At 39.1% G+C, this 22,142-nt stretch overlaps 1 protein-coding gene across 10 annotated transcripts in view; it reads right to left on the bottom strand.

The window, feature by feature from the left end:
* Window positions 1-21,803, bottom strand: part of tpd52l2b (tpd52 like 2b) — a 71,506-nt gene extending 49,703 nt beyond the window's left edge. For 3 of the 10 annotated variants that reach the window (XM_078555180.1, XM_078555179.1, XM_078555186.1), the window contains exons 1-4: window positions 21,656-21,803; window positions 17,553-17,662; window positions 14,370-14,518; window positions 4,947-5,006 (exon numbers count right to left, since the gene is read on the bottom strand). In XM_078555180.1, coding sequence (XP_078411306.1) covers window positions 4,947-5,006; window positions 14,370-14,518; window positions 17,553-17,662; window positions 21,656-21,674 — 338 coding nt within the window. In that variant the 5' untranslated portion in view covers window positions 21,675-21,803. Of the gene's footprint in view, window positions 1-4,946; window positions 5,007-14,369; window positions 14,519-17,552; window positions 17,690-21,655 lie in introns of all 10 variants that reach the window. The other 7 variants (XM_078555178.1, XM_078555177.1, XM_078555184.1 and 4 more) reach the window with 3 other exon arrangements.
* Window positions 21,804-22,142: the final 339 nt, after the last annotated feature.

The raw sequence follows: 22,142 nt of genomic DNA on the forward strand, positions 1-22,142 counted from the left end.
TTGCTGTGGACAATAAAGAAAACCACAGAATATTCCAATAGATTGAGCCTGCCAAAGGGATCATGAACAAGTCCTTTTTTTTAAACAAACACCCAGAAATCAGGCTATTGATTATTCATTCGGAAGCAGTGATTTGACATGTACTGGGGTCTGAAAATGCTCCCACCCTTAACTGAATAGTTGATGTGCTATTTGGACTGCCTCGATCTCCAGTCGCTTTGTTTCCAAATCATGCCAAAGATGCATCCATCACCCATGACGGCTGTAAAAAGTGCATCCCTTCCAATATATTACTCACTTCCCTATCACCGTGCAGTATTTAGAACTGAAGCTTCAAGTAAGAAACAGAGATCCACAGCAGGTCAGGCAGCACCTGTGGAGAGAAAACAGTTAACATTTCAGGTCAATGACCTTTCAACAGCACTAGGGGAAAAAGAAGTGTAATAGGTTTTCAGCAAATTAAATGGGAGAGGGTAGAAAAAGAACAAAAATGAATATCGGTGATAGGGTGGAAGCCAGGAAAGCATAAATGACAAGAGAACTGGTTAGACGCAGCCAAAAGGGGTGGTAATAGGACACAAGACTGGACACACCTTTGGTTTCATGTCCCATTATCTTGTCCCTTTGGCTCTGCATAACCAACTCTGTCATTTACCGGCTCCTGTCTTCCAGCCTATCGCTGATTGCTCTTCATTTTTGTTCTTTTACCACCCTCCCCCATTTTACCTGCTTAAAACCAATACGTTTCTAAGTTTTTCCAGTGTGAAAGGTCACTGACCTGAAATGACAACAACTCCTCTCTCTGTAGATGCTGCCTGGCATGCTGAGTATTTCCAGCATTTTCTGTTTTTATTTCAGATTTCCAGCATTCAGTGTTTTGCTTTTGTTTGAAGAAATGGGGATCCAATGGTTTGGTGAGGAAGGTAGTTTTTTTTTGGGGGGGTGGGGGGGGTGGTTTGCAGTGGTTGACAGGGGGAAAACAAGGAAGAAAAATCAAATAACTGAGCAGATTTGGTTGAAGAAGTCTCAATAGGCAGTAACTATGAAACCAGCACGATGAAGTGAAAAAGCTCATTAATTTGTAATCGGAATACAAGTTTTCACTGAAGGGGGAGGGAGCACATGAGGGGGTGCCTTCAGGGCAAGATTGATCCTCAAGATAGAAAAACATCCTTGTGGGTAATTTGGAATAATGCAACTAAAACAATTACTTTCTGTTTTGATGTTAGCTGAAGCTTATTAGCGGAAAAGCTTGAGCATCTGCAGAATTGAGCTCCCCTTCACAAGTTGCCTGGTGCAGCCAGCAAGAAATATATCCTTGTGGTGACTGCACCACATCCCAAAAAATGTACTGATCACAGACAAACACTTCATGAAAACCCTGGCTGCTAAGTAAAGGCAAAAGGGAAATAGCCTGTGTTGTTAATTTTGCTCCTGGAAATAAAACTGGGAGACACACACACACACACACACAAATCGCAATATAAACTAGCAAGCTGGAGTGATACTGACTTTCTATACCTCCTAATTTCACATCAGTGGCCTGAATAAAATGCTCAAAATAATCTGAAGCTCTGTGAACACCGAATATTTCCAATTTGCAGAAGTGGTTTATTCCTCTATCGGATCAGCCCTCTCTATTTGGGGGAAACACCAAAGTACATGGAAAGAGACATTTTCCCCAGTGTTGGAAACACTCTTTCAGTTACTCATGACGACAAAAACTGATCAACCATAGCCACCATCATGAAAGGATGATGACAAATTACGTCAAAATCCTTGGCATTTGTCCAAAATGATCCTGATAAAACTCAAATTATCGGAGATTCATGAATTTGTAGTGACTTCCTCTCAAATTATTGTAAATTCCTGCAAGTAAACTCCTCTTGGGCCACTAATGGATAACGCATACTGTGTCACTGTTATATGAAGGGAATACCCAGAGCAAGAGAGCACACGACAAAAAATACTTAAACCTCATCTCACTACAGTGGACAGATTAAAAGTATGAGACTTGGAAAACAATCTGGTGCTATAAAACATGGCTACTATAAAAGCACTCTAGGTATGAATGGATTTAATGCAAAGCCCTGCTGGCCTATCAATCTCTTTCTGACTCTTGTACTCCCTCTCCCATTCCCTCCACAAGAGAGGGAGTGAGGAGTGCTTGAATTCCACTCAAGAGCTACAAAGCACCATTTGACTGGACAAGAAGAAATAAGAACATGACCCAAACGCATAGTAATCTGAAGGGGGTAGATTAACAATTTCCTCTAAAATTCATCATCTAATGAGGGATAGGCAAAACCAGAAATGCATTCCCAAGTGAGAGGTTAGAACAGACATTTTATCCCCACCTGCAGATCCAATACATCTCTAATTTTTTCCCAGTGTGAAAGGGAAGAATATAGCAAGTAATAATCATGATTATTTATGTAACATTTTAATCAAGTAAAAGGCCCAACGCATCTTGCGGAATGGAAGGGGAACAAGAGGATGGGATGAAAACAACGGCATTGGTCTTCAAGAACTTGAGTGGAGGAAATTGACTCATTGTGGCAATGTCAGACAGACTGACAAAGTAGTGAGATCGAACTCCACACAAAGCAGAGAAATGTACCATTACACCAACCAGCCTGGTACACATTGCACTATAATTTTTGTGGATCACTTCTCTACCTAGTTGAGGAAGTTGACAAATTCTACTGACTTAAGAACTCAACTGGAAACACTAGAACATCATGCATGTTTCCTGCTTGTACTCCCATCATTCAAAAGATTGCCAGGCCTTTTAGGATCACCTAGAGGTTTTAACAGCCATCTAAATCATAAGCAATGCATGTTACCTTAAAATGAATTTTCAACAATTATTCAATTATTTGCTTTTCTTCTCCATGGCCTATTTTTTGGAAAATAGTCTCAACTATCTGCATTCACCATGTGCACTAGTTAAGGACTGGTTTTGTCTATTATGTGATACAACAGCCAGATGCTGTCAAAAGAAACTGAAAGAAATAAACATTGTTATATTACATAGATAGCACTGGTTCCTGGCATGCAACTCCTAATAAGCTAGCAGCACCACTGAAAGTAATCCCAAATGTTTCTACAAGCCGAGCAACATAGAGAAAGCCATTTCTACAGTTAAGTCAGACTATTAAATGCAGCTAACGAGTTTTGACATCTCCAGGCCTAACATCATAATGTAAGTGTCATGACATCAGCACATAAGAACACTGGACGAGCACAGAGCAGCAAATCAAATATCAAAGTAATTGTGTCTCTCGCTCTCACCTTAGCCATAACAGATTCTATATCCAGCCCTTCTATAGTGTGGGTCTCGGGGTGCTAATTTATGTGCACCAATCTCTTGTTACAGGGTGGGCCTCAACTCAGGTGATAGCTTTCCTGCCACAGAGTCAAGAGGGTTATGGGTTTGAGTCCCACTCAGAACAGCCATGGCGAATGAAGACAAGAATGTCCGAACACTGGATTGGCATCCAGAGTGGTAATTGCATTGAGAATGGAGGCCAGCTCCAATGGCATGTGTACGCACACAAGAGCATGACAATGAAGCTACTTTATTGTAATATTAAACAAAAAGTATCTAAGACCAGGTATCTCAAAATACCAGGAGCTTGTACAGTACAAAGCTAAATTGTAATATTTTGAATGAGCCTGAGAAGGAACAGCATTTCAATACCCTAATTCGGCGTTTAACCACCCTGGTTGTACATTTAACATTAGGTAAATGAACCCAACATAATTACATTTCCCACCAAACCAAGCTTCCCAATTCTCCTTGACATGTTAAATGCCCTTAGTTGGCCATTGTAAAACTCTAGATACATACACACCATACCATGCAAAAAGAAAAATTGCATTTCAGAGAAACTTATTTGTAACAGAAGTTGGCAATTGACCATTCAGTCCATAGGTTGAAACCAACCAAAAACATCTTGTACATCGCTCAAAAATTTCCCAAAGTGTTCATGTAAAGTGAATTAAATTGTGCAGTTACTTTATGTGGGTAAATGTGGTAGCCGTGGATGAATCACTAGTTAATCTTTTCTTGGCGAGAATCGTTGAGGGAAGAGTGATAACTAGAAGAACTCTGTGACATTTCCTAAATAGTGCCAAAAGATCTCAAACACCTACCTCAAGCATTCAGAGCCAGGGCCTTGATTTAACATCTCACAAAAGGTCAGGTAGCCTCTCTAACAACACTTTGCTCAGTGCACTGAAGTGCTCAAGTCCTGGATGGGGCTTGAACCAAAAGCTTCTGACACAAAGACAGAAGTGCTATCAAGTGAGCTAAGTGGGTGAAGGACATATGTGGTGGCACAGTCAACAGCTTACAATAGCTAAATTTCAAAAAAGAATGTGTCACTATTTTCAGTGTAGGTGGGCTGAGGAAATTTAAGCCATGTTTACACCATGATCAAAAGGGAAATAGAATTACCCTCAGCAGAGTTAATCTTTGCCAACTACTGTCAAAAAGGGGTAATTAGTCACTTTGAAAAATTTAAAGGCATTATCCTCTTTAAGCAGTGATTTTGCCCCAACTCATGTAAAAAAGGTGAAGCCTTATTATGGTGAGGATGTCTGTCATATGACAGCACCTGCAGTATCAGTTTGCAGTGCTTATAATATACATCAACCTACATGGTAACAGTGACTGCACTTCAAAATTAATTCATTGGAAATAAGATATTTTGGGATGTCCTTAGAGAAGTGATTTGGTTCAACTCAACAGTGGACAACGTATTTACCCACTAAGTAACAAAGGAAGGCAAGGCTAACTTAAACAAGGTATCTGATTTAAATGTTTATTCCATGCAGTATTCTGCAATGTGATTAATAAACAAGGTTCTCTGAACACAAACACCCAAGATTATATTCCATCTCACTTGCACCAATTTCTTAACCATTGAAAGATCACTCACACTTCAGACTGAGTGATTGTCTTATTCAAATCTTCAACTTTTTCAGATGCGCCTTTATAGCTATAAAGATAAAGAGAAATTTATTCAGTAGATCATGAAATTATTTTAAAAGCAGAAAAAGGAAATACTTTATAAACTAATAAGACAGTACTGCTGTAGAAGGCGCTAACTTTTTAAAAAAAAGATTTGGGCTCAACAGTCCCAATTAACCACTTACATCATGAACGTCCACCTTCTGGGGTTGCAGCTAATTTAAGCATCTACATACTTTTACGACTTCCCTAGTTCAGAATTTGTATCAAGAAAGATTTACATTTGAAAATGATCAGACATAAGAACATTTTACTAGGGCTCTCAAACTGCTTAGCGCACCTATCAAAAATTGCTCTCGAACATCCAACACATTTTAGCCAATAGTTCTTTGTAAAAAGTCTCCATTAAACTCAAAGATGGGTTTTTGCCCAGGTCCCATGTTACACGCTGCTAAAATGGACAGCTTTCAACATCAACATTTAAGGAGTTCACCATGTATTTTGGAACAGCAATGTTCAATGTTTCGAATAATAGGCTAGAAACTGACTTTTTCTTGCCAATAAAAAGCTTCTGTACAAAGCAACAATATTTGCTCTAATACATCAGCTGGTCTGTAGGATCTGCCACAAGTACAATGTGACTGCGTACTTCTAAACTTCAAGTCGAGCCAAGCTCCACCTCAAATTGGGAAGGAAGATTTCTGCATGAGAGCATCGTCTCTTAGGTGAACAACTCCGGAGCTGAGCTTGGGCCAATGAGGAATCACTCCACCCTTACCATTTGCACTCAAGTCTTTCCAATACAATGTCTAGAGTTATTGACATAGCGAGAGGTGGGGGCAGGGAGGGGAAAAAAGGAGATGAAACAAGTTAAAGTCTCTATCTTGGCAAGAAAATTACTTTCAACAAAAGGAGAACACTTTGTACACAAGGATTTGGTTTCTCAACATTTCACTCAATTTCCAAGCATTTCAACCTGCAGACTGCATTTGTACAATTGCAGCTAAGGATGCAAAACAAAGTCTGTTACTGTTTTCTCCCTACCCATCAGTGCATCTTTCCAACAGCTCCAGATTTTCATCTGTTATATAATTATGAGCACTGTAACTCTAACTTGATGTGTAATTTTATATCCTTCTACACACTGGCCAGTACTGCTTTTTATATGCAAGTCTCCCTTTTGACCTTAATTGTATTTCAGGCTTACTCGGGTCTCTGACCAACATTTCATACCTCTCGGCTCACCTTATACATCCTTTTTTAAAAGAACCTTTATACATCTCCAATCCCTAGTTTTGCCAAACAATAACTATCATTTCTCTAAAGTGTCAACCAAACTCACGCTGCTCACTGAACACAGTTGAACATTACATTGAACTAGCCGCTTTAATTGCAGTCAATTTGATGAACTTAACTCATGCTCTTACTTTGCCCATCTCACTTCAAGTCTCCTTGTTTCTGCTCTAAAACTAGGTTTCTAATTTTGAATTAGAGCCAGATCAGTTTTAATTACACTATATTCCGTTGTAGCCAGCCAACATTTTTCCCTCATATCAATACCACCTTATCAGATAATCTGGTCACCTATCTAGTTATTTGCACTAGCTTGCTGTTCAAGAAATTGTTTTCTTTTACCCATGCAAAAGTGACTACACTTCAAAAGTAATTCAATGACTGTAAACTGCTTCTGAGATGTTCCAAGATCATGAAATGCAGCTAAATGAAAGCAAATTCTTTCCATTCTTTTATTAATTTTCTCCCACAGAATTCACCGAGTCATATTTTTGGCCAAACACTGATTACTGCTGGTTACTCCCTGAATAGTACGAATTCCATTTCATAAGAGCTGAATGTAGTGAAAGCAGGCTGCCTGGTTCAATGGATTTATTTCATATGTAAGGCCTAGTCAGGAACTGAAATTACAAACATTTCAAAATAGGTTAAGTATTTTTTTAGATATTCAAGTTACAAAGTGATCCTGTTCTTGAACCCAGAGGGTATCAAAGAACATTTCTGGCATCCAAACCCAACATAATTGCTAAAAAAAAAAATATAGGTATACTGTAGGTTTGTCACAAGGACATTTCAGGGAATGGGTGTGAAGTCCTTCACTGTCACTGGGTCAAAACCGTGGAACTCCCTTCCCAAAAACACTGTGGGTGTTCCTACAACACGTGGACTGCTGCAGTTCAAAGCAGCGCACCAGCATCTTTTCACGTGCAATTAATGTTGGCCAATCCAGCAATGCCGACATTCCATGGTGGAATAAGAAAGTCATGAAAAAAAGTGAAAGGGAGCGAAAGAATTTGCAGTATGCTCTTCCTCCCTTCCATTAGGCCAGTTTTCTTTTTTTGCTACATGATTCAGTTCTGGCAAATGTATTTAAATCTCTTGAGCAACATGCTATCATTTGTCCTGCAATAGCCTGCACAACAACTATCTTTGACTTATCCATAGGCCTTTTAAAAAAAATTTATTAGTTATCAAATTCTAATGCACATGATACCTTGTGCCTTGTATAAAATTAGCCCAGATCTTCTGGTCTCTGGATAGTTGGAGACCAGACATAGCCTTGAAGATGCACGATGAGATCCCTCAGAAGTTGCAATGCACCGACTCCTGTGGATTGCCCTGGGAAGTCTGCAGTTCCACTGGGCAATTCCCCTGTTCCCTGGGGCTCTCTGAAAAGTATGCAACTGGAGTTTGAATCGGAGACTTGACAGTTCCGACTTACTTATCAGGATAGTTACCCAGTAAACGTTCAACAAAAAAACTCCGAGTCTAACTCCTGGGAAACAATGCAACTGACACCCCATTGTCATGACACACCCCTGTCCCGACCGGCCCCCAAAACCCAACTCAACCACCCCCGACCCACCTCAACCATCTGCCACTCTAGCCCCTTATCTTACACACTTATCTCCTTAGCTGTTTTTGAAGCAGCTTTGGGACATTTACATCCTTTACTTACTGGAGTACTGCAACTAGTGTCGTAAAAAGGGCTTATGTACAGATTCTTGGCGGTGCTTTTGCGAGGTTTGCTGCACTGGGTCAGCTATGAAGGATCTTTCTGATCAGGGTCAGAAATATGGGCAAGAGTTTTACAGCTTAAAATGCGGCGAGCCATTCTAAAATCTATTGACTTCAATGGGAACGTAAAATCCCACTGCCATAAAATTCTGCCCAGTGAGTCCAATCCTGATCGGAAGATATGGGCCTATATCTACGACTATCCCTGGGCCAATCAGAATAACATATTGATCATGTGTGCTATTTACGTTGTACATGCCCAATTAGCATGTAAAGCTTCAGCAGCGATGCTGTGGCTCAGTTCATAGCACCCTCGCCTTTGAATCAGAGGGTTGTGGGTTCGTGTCCCACTCCCGGAAACGAAGAACTGTGATTGTACTTGAAAGGGTTGCACCTCTGCCACAGTGCTGTTGTCAGGTACTAACTTTCCAACAGGAAGGCGAACAACTCAAACAATAACTAGAACAATATCTGTCTATTTTCAGCCTGAGCCATATGCAGACCTACATTGCTGTTAGGCTTTCGGCAATCATCTGTTAATCCCCAACTAAAAATGCTACTCACAGCAGGAGAATCCAGCTCCTTTTTTCACAGCACCTCTAGGAAAGGTGAGAAAGGTCTTAGAAAGGCATGGTCAAACACTAGCCGTCCTCATGTAACTAATCAAGCACTTATTCTTTATGTGCACCTGTCAGCAAATTATTCAGTGTATGGGAGGTGGGGGGCAGAATTGAGAAGTCTGAGGAGGAAAAAAAACATGCATCGTTTACATCTATAGAACATTCCTTAAACTGCTACACCTTTTAAGTTTAGTCACTAATTTTTGTCATCAAACGTGCAGCCAATTTGAACTCACTAAGATCCCACAAACAGTAATAAGACAAATGAACAGTTTTGATGGTGATGATACATGGCTGAAGGTTGGCCAGGAGGGACTCTTTGTAAAATGGCACTGTTAAGAGCATCAACCTGAATAAGCAGCTAGTGTTGTGAAAAGGAGACATGGCTTCTGCGCAGATTCTTTGTGCTACTTCCTATGAGGTTTACTGCACCGAGTCAGATGTGAGGGATCCTCCATCAGAAAAAATAAAGTCACTCAAAAATCAGAGCAAGTGTGCATTTTTTGGCTGATCAGGATCGGCTGGAGTTGATGTTTTAAAGATCTCATCTAAAATATAGTACTTCCAACAACTAAACTGTACTTCAAACTAACTGTTGCTAGTAATGATCAATTAATTTTACATGACTGTTCATAGGAGCTTTTTGTGCGCAAATTAGTTGCCAAATTTCCAACATTATAACAGTGACGCCACTTCAAAAGTACTTCATTAGATGTAAAATGCACTGAGATGCCCAGTTGAAAGGCACTACATAAATGCAAGTCTTTCTTTTGGATCAAAATCCTGGTGAAGCAAGCCTATTGAAAATGTACCCTCACTCATGCTTTGGTAGATCTAACTTGCCAGGCTGAACCACAAATCAACACTATCAACTTTAGTCATACCAGCTAGATTATATTGGCTGCACATTATGGTGTGCTGTAGCCACCTCCAAAACATTGAAGCGTTAGGTAGATTTGTAGCTGTTGGACATGAATATTCACAGGATCCTGGGATACCATGTTAGTTCCAGATGTTACACAACATTCACTGTAGTATTACTTTACTTCTGCACTACCACTGAGCAGCTGCCACTATCAGAGTGCCTAAACACGGCAGCCTGGAACTGATTTTTGAAATGTAGTCACACCACAAGCAATATGACCACACCACATGACATTTCCAGTGTGCATAACAAAGGTTTACCATTAGAGTTATAAAGGAGCACAGGTGCAGCCGAGCAATCTCATTGTGACATTGCCTTGTGACGATAATTACGTGAATCACCCTGCACACTGAAAATGAAAAGCAGCTGAATAATTTCTCATATGGCTTCCTTAAAAATGATAGATTTCACAAACATTTTAGCTCCCAACGAACCAAGGTGCTTGAAATAAAAACAAAAAACTACTGCGGATGCTGGAAATCCAAAACAAAAACAGAATTACCTGGAAAAACTCAGCAGGTCTGGCAGTATTCTTCTCCGCCGATGCTGCCAGACCTGCTGAGTTTTTCCAGGTAATTCTGTTTTTGTTTTGTGCTTGAAATATTCTGATCTTGCATTTAAAAGGCTGCATTTCACCGGTACTCAGGTACAACTGTTTATGTCTCGAGGTCAATCTACCATATAATCCAATTAGTTACCAATTTATTTTGAACTTTTTGATGCACCAAATATCAGACATGGCGAATTCCTGGTATACTTTGAAGTGCATTACTTTTGAGGGGTGGAAGCTGCTGCTAATTCGGAAGAAACTTGTATTTCAAAAACAGCTTGCACCAAAGCACATGTACAAGATTATGGATAAATGTTCAGTATGACAAACAAGAAAAGGGCAAGAACATGGTTTCAGAATCAATCGCTCAATTTGAAACACTGGCATAGATGCAATGAGTTATATGTCCTGTGTTTTCTAATGTCCTATTAGTGAAATAAACTGTCAGCAAGATTCAATTGTTTTGATTTGCTCCAACCAAGTCGGTAGTCCACCATAAGCAGTGTTAATAATGTTCAAGTCCATCACGCAGGATGTTAAGTCAGTCAAATCTTGTGTGATGTATTCTGCTGTTGAATGAAACTGTACTTGCTGGCATTCTCATCGAATTACCAAGCTATTGCACAGGAACACTGCAGTTAAGTGTGAAAATGCCTCACCAATAATTTCAAGTTTACATTAATGGAGTGTAGAGTAAGGCCATTGTGCTCAGAGCATAAAACTGCAGAACAAACAGAGGACAGCAACAGTTGCACCAGAGACAAAACCAATGGAATCAAAATAGCTTCCACTAAAACTGATACATCAAATGAAACTAAAAAAAGCAAAGCATAAGGTCATAAAATTAAAGGGATTTTTCTGGAGCAAGTAAGGAAGCAAATATTTTATCCAAAAGATTGTATTTATGCTCTGTACAGGAAAAAGAACAAAGCAGAAAATTTCTACTAATGAGCAGATTGTGCGTGCATAACACAGTTCAGTTTCATTGGAGACTCACTGAACCTACTGGGAATACAGCACAATTGAATATTTTTCCAGAGCAGGTGTTACTCTCAATTTGCAAATCAAGTGAGCTCAACCAAAAGAACCACTCAAACTATTGTATGTAAACTAGTGTTTGCTCCAATAAATTAAATCTGCCACCGATTATGTCAGTTATTACTTTTGGGAACATTGCATAATTTAATTGAACAAAGTACATGAAAAAGCATTTGGCATTTTTTATAAAGTCTAAGAAAAGGACTTGCAAAACCTTTACAAATCAAGGTGAATGGAGAAAAGCAACAAATAACAGTTAAAGTAAGGTGTTACTCAGGTTCCAAGCAGCAAGCAAACATTCTCAACTGTAACGAAATGACAATCCACAGCTCTGCCTAACTAACCAAGCACTGTCCAAACTAATGTCCCATTTATAAGTGCTCCTGAAATGCATGACTCCAGATTAGATCAAGTTCTCAGACAAGTTTCTACAAATTCATATCCACGTCGTTTAAATTAATTATTCATAAAATTATATCACTCAGTGTAATGGATCATAAATGCAGGTGACACAACCAGATTGCAATACTTCATTTGCATAATTTTTCCTTCAGTTTAAAATCTACCAACAATGTTATTTATACAGAATGACATCCAAAGCATACAAATCTCTATAAAAAAGATTTTATTCATAAATCCCAAACTTAGAGACCCTAGTCTCTTATCACACTATAATTATTTAAAACGCGTTCAACTTTCCTTCCACATTCTACCATTGTGCTCAATAATTTGTGGAATCTAGATCAATCAGCCCTTACCTCAACGCGCAAACTGCTATACCACACAATGTCATAGAACCATAGAACACTACAGCACAGAAAAACAGGCCATTCGGCTCTTCTAGTCTGTGCCGAAATATTATTCCGCTAGTCCCATTGACCTGCACCTAGTCCATAACCCTGCAGACCTCTCCCATCCATGTATCTATCTAATTTATTCTTAAAACTTAAGAGTGAGCCCGCATTTACCACGTCAGATGGTAGCTCGTTCCACACTCTCACCACTGAGTGAAGAAGTTTCCCCAAAACCTTTCCCCTTTCACCCTAAAGCCATGTCCTCTCGTGTTTATTTCTCCTAATCTAAGTGGAAAGAGCCTACTCGCATTTACTCTGTCTATACCCCTCACAATTTTGTAAATTTCTATCAAATCTCCCCTCGTTCTTCTACGCTCCAAGGAATAAAGTCCTAACCTGTTTAATCTTTCCCTGTAACTCAACTCCTTAAGACCTGGCAACATCCTAGTAAATCTTCTCTGCACTCTCTCAATCTTACTGATATCCTTCCTGTAGTTAGGTGACCAGAACTGCACACAATACTCCAAAGTTGGCCTCACCAATGTCTTATACAACCTCACCATAACATCCCAACTCCTATACTCAATACTTTGATTTATGAAGGCCAGTAGGCCAAAAGCTTTCTTTACAACCTTGTCTACCTGTGACGCCACTTTCAGGGAATTATGTATCTGACCTCCCAGATCCCTCTGTTCCTCCGCATTCCTCAGTGCCCTACCATTTACTGTGTATGTCCTACCTTGGTTTGACCTTCCAAAACGTAACACCTCATACTTTTCTGCATTAAATTCCAATTTAAATGTTAAATGTCACAACAGAAATTTCTTTTAAACTATCTGGGGTGCACTCTGCTTAATTTCACTTTATGAAGAGTACAAATCATTTGTAAATCCTTCAACTGGAAATGAAAATTGCTCAGACATACAAATCCAACTATAAAACAGACATGAGCTTGTGATGAAGTTGTCAGCCAAAAGTTAATGTCATTGCCTGCAAAGCAAGTTTGGTTACAACAAATCAAAACTCCATGTTCTTTCAAATTCCTCCTTAGGCAAATTGAACACTTTGATGGGAAAATGAGAACAGGTGTAGCAAGATTTTTTTCTTAAATGTAATGTAGCACTCAAAAGCTCTGTATAGGTTACTTAGACGCTCCATTCTTCTTAGCTATTGTCATAAAGTTATAAATAACTTAAAGAATAATTAATCTACTAATGCACAGCAATGACATCTCCAAAATATGATCTTATGTTGCTGCAGTTTCTTAAACAACCTGATAGAATAGACTTTTAGCCAGAGGGTCCAAAATTTTGGTCTGTAGCTATATAATTAGTGTGCTATCTATGCCAGTGGACCTATTTCGCCAGAAATTGAAAAATAACCATGCAGCTTTAATAGCACAAAATCATATGAACTCCTTGAAAATGGAGTCATTTAAGAAATTGAAAATATTACTTGCATCGCATGGCTCAAAAAAGATATCTTGTATATAAACTTTTGAGGGGGGAGGCATTCTTTCACTTAAAATGTATGCATTTTATTCATCTGTATGTACAGAATATCTTGAAAAAGGATTTATGCAAAAACCCATCCTGATATTTAAAATTATTCATTTTTAAACACCTTAAGACTCTAGCAACATTTATGATCACTTACACCTATAAAGCTGTATAATCTTTACTGTTTTCTAGCAATTAGCCCCAAGTATTACACAAAATAACTCACTAAAATAAAGAGATAAGAATTAACAAGACAATCCTGTAATTTGGACTGTATTTATTAGAAAAATGGGAAGAAAAATAAATGACAAAAATTATCTACGGTCCACTTATTGCTCTGAAAGAAATTGTATATAAGTGTATACATTTAGCATATCTCAAAAGTTAAACTGCACAATACATTAATCTTGTTCATTATTCTTTTGAAAATTGGTACCTATGGTGATCAGCTGTAAGTTTTAATCTTATGGATAGAGGACCAGGACCAAAGCAAACTACCAAAAAAAATACAACTCTAGCAATCTCACTGGAAAATTCCAAGGTGATGGTCAAATTTATACAATTCAGCACTGAAGAAGTAGTGAATGCTCTGCTGAGATTGAGGTTGAAGCACACTGGTGAGGTAGAGTAAAAAGTTCTTTACTTTACACCTCACTTGAAATGGCTTGATATAAGACAAAGTAAAAAATGTCCTAATTGTTCCAATTGTCAAAAGTGCTACATTTCAGTTTTGTAATCTATTGTACTCTGAAATAAAAGCATGAATGCGATTTACATATCTAAGGTTCAGAGGGGATTGAGGAGGGCAAGCAGAAGTTAATAGTTAATCTCCTCCACATGTATCCTGGACACTGACTTTTCTCAGAGTTATACTGATAACATGATTTTATGAAGAAAGATAAACAATGGAAAATGTTCCAGTTCCAAGTACTCACGCATTGGATGCTTGCACATCTTGCCAGCTCTTGGTAAGGTTTTGCTTGAGCTCATTGAAAGGAGTTAATCCCAACTTTCTTTTGATCTCAGAAGCATGTCTTTCTTTGGCAACTAGCACCTGCCGAAGTGTTGCTATTTCATCTTCAACCTAGAGAGAAACACAAAATTGTAATTCATAAATAATCAGTTACTTTTCAGCAGATAAATTGTTATAAATATTTATTTGGGTTTTCTACTGTTTAAGACAGCGAAATCCGTTTATTGAATAAGCTTCAAATGCATGACCTAAAAAATGTTCTGTAGGTGCCTGACAAAATGCTTATTATCAATCCTTCAGTTAAGCTGCATTCAGAACACTCCATTCCATGACACAGAAAGGGAAACATTTTGAATGATTCCCTGTTATGCATGGTATTTGCAGAGGTGGTTTTGGAAATCACTCAAAGTAATCTCAACGCCACAAAAGGAACAGTAATATTGTACATTTGTGAATTTCTGGCAAAATGTTGTCAACACTGATTTCAGCAAAGAAATTAACTTTGCATTCCATGTGAAAGCATACGATACCAACTATGCAGATCATTCTACAGAGATGTTCTGCCAACAGAGGCTCTTCCTGAGATAAACTGGTTCAGCAGGAGGACTTTGTGTTACAAATTACAAATCATCAAATCCAGTGATTCGATATATAACCAGCGCTCTCAATACAATACTAATTGACAATATACTTGGAAGGGCACTTCCTCTGACAAACCCCACACTAAAATAATGCATCCTTACTAATGCCCACAGCAAATTCTAATAAATTCCCCACTTCAAAAAAAACAAAGTTAAGCGATTTTCAAGGTGCCCATTAGCAAGAGGAGAAAAAGGCTACTCTCACACACCTCCGCAAAATCAACCGAAAAGTCAGTCAGATCTCCAAGAGCCATACAGTTTCTCGCAGTCAGTTAATGAATGACCCAGGGGACCAAAACGGAAAGGGAAAAAGAGTGCTGCTGCAGGTCCATCCTGTTACTAGCCAAGGGAACAGTTTGAGTCTATGTTCCTTCCTGTCTCCACCCCAAGTGATTCATACTGGAATAAAATTCAGAAGGTACTAGCAACCATACATTCTCATTCAGCTATTTATCATGCATGAAACCGTAGTGAGATTTTGACGATAGAGGACCTATTACAGACAAGCCAGAGCTTTTGATCTCAACTGATAAGTGCAAACACAACTATTTCAGCAGAGATCAATGCATAGCAATCAGGACTGGAAACCTGGATTTAATCTCCCTTCCCCCTGGCCTCAGGCCTGCCCAGGATAAGTGCAGTACTACTACCAGTCCAGTTGACATCAGGTTAATGTAGAACATGTCAGGGATAAAACCAGGGATTTCCTTTATCTGTATGGCGTATTACCACACTGACTGCATTTGCCAACAGATCTACCACAGAATAAAGCTAAAGCTTTAATTTAGTATACCACCAACAGAAGCTTATGAAGGAGAAAAATGGCTACTTAAAAGTAAAGCGTCACAATGGGGAAAACGAAAGAGAGGAGTTCAGGGCTGACATCAGTAAGTAATTCACCACAGTTATCACTGTCAGCACCAGGAGTCCTCTTCCAGATACAGTAGTGGTGGACTAAACTTTGGAACCACCAAAGAATAGGAAGTTGAGTGCTGTGATGGACAAGATCATAGATTACCATAGAAATATGAATTAGATAGGTTAAAACACTCTCCCTAATCTCACTTTTGTGATACTAGAAAATGTATTACAGTCTGTGGTTAAGTAGACAATTTTGGAAACAAAATCTAATGATAATTCCTGGAATCAGGAATGTTTCTCCACAAGAAATTACTACAAAAGTTGCCATAGTTACTCAAACGTGGCACTTCTGTATTACAGATCGAGATTTACAAACAATTTGGTCATTGAAGCACACAATATTTCTGGCGATATCTAAAAGTGTCAAGGAAAGCAAGAAGTAAAATAATTAGCATTGCTCAACAATGCTCCAATAACTTAACTGAAAATGCATTTTTTTCCTCTTAATCTTTAGTTCCATTCATTACTTTTCCAATTTCCAAGTGTAAGGAACAGACTGGATCAAAACTGTTGCCGATGTAAAACATTTTTTTGAACCTTGACAAATGAACAGCTTCCATGCTGACTGTACAGATAAAGAGCTGTCTAGCAGAACATGGGAATTTAATGTATTATTGTACTGAATTCAACTGTGTGGAATGTCTAACATATATCTTTTATTTTACACATGACAATCTGCACCAAAAAAGTACCAAAAACAAAGGTGCAAATACACATTATTCCATGTCTGGTGACATTTTTGCAGGCTATTGATTCTCTAAGTTTTACAAACAAACAGACTCATCAGCAACTGGACTGAGGTTAGGAATAGGCCAGAAAGCCACAGATCTAGGGGAGTAATTGTAAAAATGTATCAAAATGTAGATAGCCATTTTGACTTCAACTGTAGACAGATCAACACAAAATGGGGGTAGTAATTGTGCTGAACATCCAGAGTGAAGAAAAGCCAGTAAGTGTGGTTATGCCACACCCAATTTTTTATAACTGACTAACTGCCATGCTCACAAACACGAACAGCCATCTTGCACAACCCAAAATTCAACTGTAGGAATTACTCAGCTGTGTGCTAATTGTTCCTCCTATATTTGAACAATTAATCTTAAAAGATTGAGATAATAGGAAACAACCAATTCATTCAATAAAAGTGGAATTAACAAAATAAACCTCAGATTATTCCATTGACTAGCATCTCAAATAAATGCCTCGACAGGCTACGTTGCCCATGATGAATCTGATTTTAACCCACTCAAAACCACGGAGCTAAAACAGGCTCATTAATTAAGCTGCCAGTTAAAATAGCAGCAAGATTAATTGAATATCATAATTGAAGGACAAAGTATGGCAGAAGACAGAAAATAAATGTCATGTTGGTATTTCACCTTCATGTAACTTTTTTTTTTAAAAACCTGCCAGTCTATTGGCAAAAGATTTTCCTTCTGCCTCTATTGACCTGAGTCTTTCAAAGAAAAAAATCACAGCACAGGAAAAGAAACATTGACAAAAAAATTATATTGTGGCATGGTAGCTCCACTTCAAAGGTAGCATAGAGCTTTCTTCATATTGTAGAAGTACTTCCACTATACCTTGGTAAGTTCAATCTTGAGCTCCTCGGTTTCAGCTTCAGATAGCACACCAACTCCATCCCCACTTGCAGGGGTATCCACAGGCACGTCCGTCATGTTTCCAGGCAGACCTTTGTTAGGAGAGTTAAGGTTGATATCTGTCACAGGTAATCAAACAAACAAACGAGTAAACAGCTAGCAACGGGACTCAAGCTGCAACAGTGAACCCAAAGACAATGACTGCAAACAGCTGTACAGCGTCCCACTATAAACATGACAGTGAACCAGGTACAAAAATACTTGTTAATGACTCTCCGCTTCATAGACATACAAGTGCAGCTGGCTCCCATGGACAAAACCAAAATCTGGGAAAGGGAGGGGAAAAAAAGGAAGTATAATCCTGCTAAAGAGGAACTTAAAAAATATTGTTAAAATGGGAGATGTCTAAAGAAATTCAAATCCATTATAGGATCAACTAAGTTTCAGTAAATTAGATTCACAAAGTAACTAAAACGAACAAGAGGGTGAAGTTGTTGCCCCATTAATGACAATCAAATGAGGTTGAACACTTTTTTCAGGACAAGCACAAGACATGCAATGAGGTAGAACTTCCAGAATACCAACAACAAATAATATTTACCTAAATAAATTTGAAGAAATAAAACTGCAGACTAATCTCCTTCAAAACCATTTTATTTTTATGAAGGATGGGTCACCATCAATTATTTGTAATGTTCCACAACTTACAATTTTCCACACATCTTATTGCAGAATTTAAGCATCACACGATAGTGGGCTTCCCTTTTTGCTCCCAAAGTGTCTGAGAGTAAAGGCACCACCTGAAGCCATACAGGCCAACAGTCCCAAGTTTGAACAGCAGGCTGTACTGAGTAGATAATTTCAGCAAGGGCAGCAGTTGGACTACCACAGCTTGCCTCAACAATCCTGCATTAGGGGAAGTGAAGTCAGTCAGGAAGCTCCCATTACAAGAATGTTGCCAGGGTTAGAAAAGTGTAGCTACGAGGAAAGATTGGATAGATTGAGGTTATTTTCCTTAGAACAAAGAAGGCTGAGAGGTGACTTGATTGAGGTGTACAAAATTATGAGGGGAATAGATAGAGTGGACAGGATAAAATTGTTTCCCTTGATGGAGAATCCTAGAACCAGGGGACATAGATTCAAGACAAGTGGCAGAAGGTGTAGGGGGGACATGAGGAAGAACTATTTTTTACACAGAGGATAGTGGGTGTCTGGAATTCGCTGCCCAAGTTGGTGGTAGAGGCAGAAACTTTAAACTCTTTTAAAAAGTACCTGGATCTGCACCTAAAGTGTTGTAAAATGCAGGGCTATGGGCCGGGTGCAGGAAGGTGGGATTAGAAAGAGCACCTGGGTGTCCTCGGGCTGGCATGGACAAGATGGGCTGAATGGCCTCCTTCTGTGCTGTACCTTCTCTATGGTTCTATTTCCTATTTCTACATAGTGATCCTACATAGTGGCATATATTTGAACATCGGACGAAAGAGAAATTGGGCTGAGCTTTGATACCTTGTTTGTGTTCAGATAGTTTGCATTCATTAGGCAGTCTTACACCTGATTAGCAGCAAGATACTGGAAGGACAACTGGTGCTTGTGTAGTTTTACATCCCAGCACAGTTCAACACTTCCAGGTGAAAATTATAAAGAATAAAAGCCTGATTTAAAAACAAAATTGTAGTAGATTCCATTCACCAATTTAAATTAGAAAGACATCGTGTTTAGTACTGGGAAATGAGATCACACTTCCAGTTTGGGAATTTCCTTTTCACAGCTGAAGAAAATGTTGTAAATATTATTCAGTGTTGTCACAGCTTTTCTAGAAAATACAATCTTCACTGTTTGAATGTTACAACTGCCACTGTACAAAACTGTGGAAAGATAGTATGCATTTGTAAAGACCTTGAGGTAAACATTTTGTAACAATCACATTTAGCTTTCCTTAGGAGGCTTTGAAAATTAAATTGGTCAGAGATATACTCATTTTCTCTCCTTTCAAAAATCTCTCTCGAGTGTCAATCTTCAGGTCAAATAATAAATTATGGAAAGCATCAGGGCTTGATCTTGCTCAACATCTACACTTGTATGTTTCCAGCAGTAGCTGCTCAATTGAGAAAGGAAGTAACCATTAAACTTGGACCCAATTGCAATGTCTCATCTTAAATGATCACAGCAGCAATTTAGCAACAAACGTGGGAACTTCCTAGCGTATCCTTCTTAATGAATCTGACAAAAAAATGGTACATTTACTTAGAACAATCAGGGTAACTATGTTGTTCATTAATACTCACTAAATGGATCAAGGCCTGCAATAAGGTTAACTATAAATACCCTTCTTTCGCCAGCACCTTCCAAACCCCAGCCTCTACCACCTATAAGTCGAAGGGCAGCAGATGAATGGGAATACCACCAGCTGCAAGTTTCCCTCCAAGTCACACAACATCCTGACTTGGAACTATATCGACATTCCTTCACTCTCATTGGATCAAAAATACTGGAACGCCCTTTCTAACAGCACTGCAGGTGTTCCGACAACACGGAATGCAACAGTTCAACAAGGCAGCTGACCACCACCTTCTCAAGGGCAATTAGGAATGGGCAATAAATGCTGGCCTAACCAGCAATGTCCACATCCCATGAACAATTTAAAAAAGTGCTATCATAGCATGCATAAACAAAGAAACCAACTTTCAGGATTCTTTAGTTATCACAGAAACAGATTTTTGTGGCCCTTGCACTCTGCCATAACATTACTCACTGCCTGTTCTGACTTGCCAACAATGTAGAAACTATTTCATATGTGGGTATTCTTGCACCAAGATTGAAGTAAACTGATACAATGAATCTGCTCTGCATTGATTGTTTTGTACTAACAACTCTTCTACATTAACTCTTCTACATATAAAACCAAACACAACTCTCAAAATGTATTACATACAGGATACTTGAAATCACGTAGACTGAACTTTTTACTCCGTAGGTCTTTTGCCCCTGGCAGAACAGTATTTGCAGTGGGAGAATGTCAAACTTGCAAGGTCAAAGTACAATGCAAGAACTGCAATATAAAAGGTGGAGAAACTATTGGAATTAGTTTAGAATGGTAAATCTTTTGCATGGGCCTGTAACTACAGAATTCAAAAATCCTAAGAAGTGGTACCTCTTTAATTTGCTTAATTCCTTACTCAGTTTTAAAATCCAATTTTGTAAATAAAACTTATTTTTGTTTCTATTGACGAGGTCACCAAATCGCATTAACCTCACTTGTGCAAATGTTCCACTCACTCGCTTCACATGCACGATTGACAAGCCATCCAACTGATGGTAACCAATTCCTCTGCATGTACTTTGCTGAAAATTTCAATGTGTGAAAAGATGTTACCAAACCTTTTTTTTAGATCAGAAGGAACCATTGCAGATTGTTTTCTTGTCCTGTCACATCATATACAATGAAAAAGCACTTTATATTATTGCGTTGCTGCTTATAAGCAAAGCAGTGATGCCAGACACCTTGCAAGAAAACATTATCCCTGGGAAGAGTCAAAGTTGAAGTATTTTAACTTATAGAACTATAGCTTTGTACTAAGAATGAAACATTTCTTGCGCATTTGACATTTTTACTGCCTGCCTAAAAACTCTCAAATTTTACACACTGGTCAAATAAAACATTTAAGTTACGGGGATAGAAAGAGTATAAATGATTTCAAATACGACCAAGGCTTCAACGAGGTAACGAAATTAGCTAAATCTTGCTGCGACCTGCATTTTCTTTTACATTGCCTGTCCACAAAAACTTCGATGAAGAGAGTGATACAGGGGAGAAAAATAAAGAAAGAAATGGATGGTTAAATGATCAGTTGCCGCTGCTGCTGCTGCTGCCAGCCTAAACTGCAGCATTCCAGCACAATTAATGTGGCTTGTTGTGCTGAGTTCAGCCTTGGCCTAACCCTCTTCCTGCGTTTGATGCCTGAATCCCAGTAACTTCCGGCTAGGGCAGCGGCCAAGCCTAAAGCGCGCACCAAAGAACAAACAAAAAACACACAGGCAAAACAAACAAGAACCCACTCCACGTCCGGACGGCGAGGGTTTGATACCTTGGTTTGGGGCGTCCATGGAGAAAGAAAGTCCAGCTGCACCAACTCTTAAATCAGAACTGAGGAGGAAAAGAGCCAAACAACCAGCCCGGCGCCCTCAGCACACGTCATCCGTCCCCCCCACGTCAGCAGCAACAACACGTGACCCACTCCCACACCACCCCCCCCACACCCCGGTGAGTGACAAGTTGCAAAACAAACACCTGAGGGAGGAGCTGCAAGGGTAACCCCTCACCTCGTTTGTAGCTCCACCGCCAAAGCTCAGGGAAGGAAAACAACTTCCCTCCTCAAATGCACCACACTGCGGATGCTGGAAATCTGATACACCAACTCAGCATCTGTGGAGAGAGAAATAGAGTTCGTTAACCTTTCAGAAATATTTTTCTCCTTCGTTTCCCCCCCCCCCCCCCCCCCAACCAAGTGGTCAGAAAACAATCCCTCTTTTTTCAAATATCCCAAGTTAACAAAATAATTGCTGGGAATACAC

Source organism: Cetorhinus maximus, chromosome 13 (genome assembly GCF_964194155.1).
Source record: "Cetorhinus maximus chromosome 13, sCetMax3.hap1.1, whole genome shotgun sequence".
Lineage (NCBI taxonomy): Eukaryota > Metazoa > Chordata > Chondrichthyes > Lamniformes > Cetorhinidae > Cetorhinus > Cetorhinus maximus.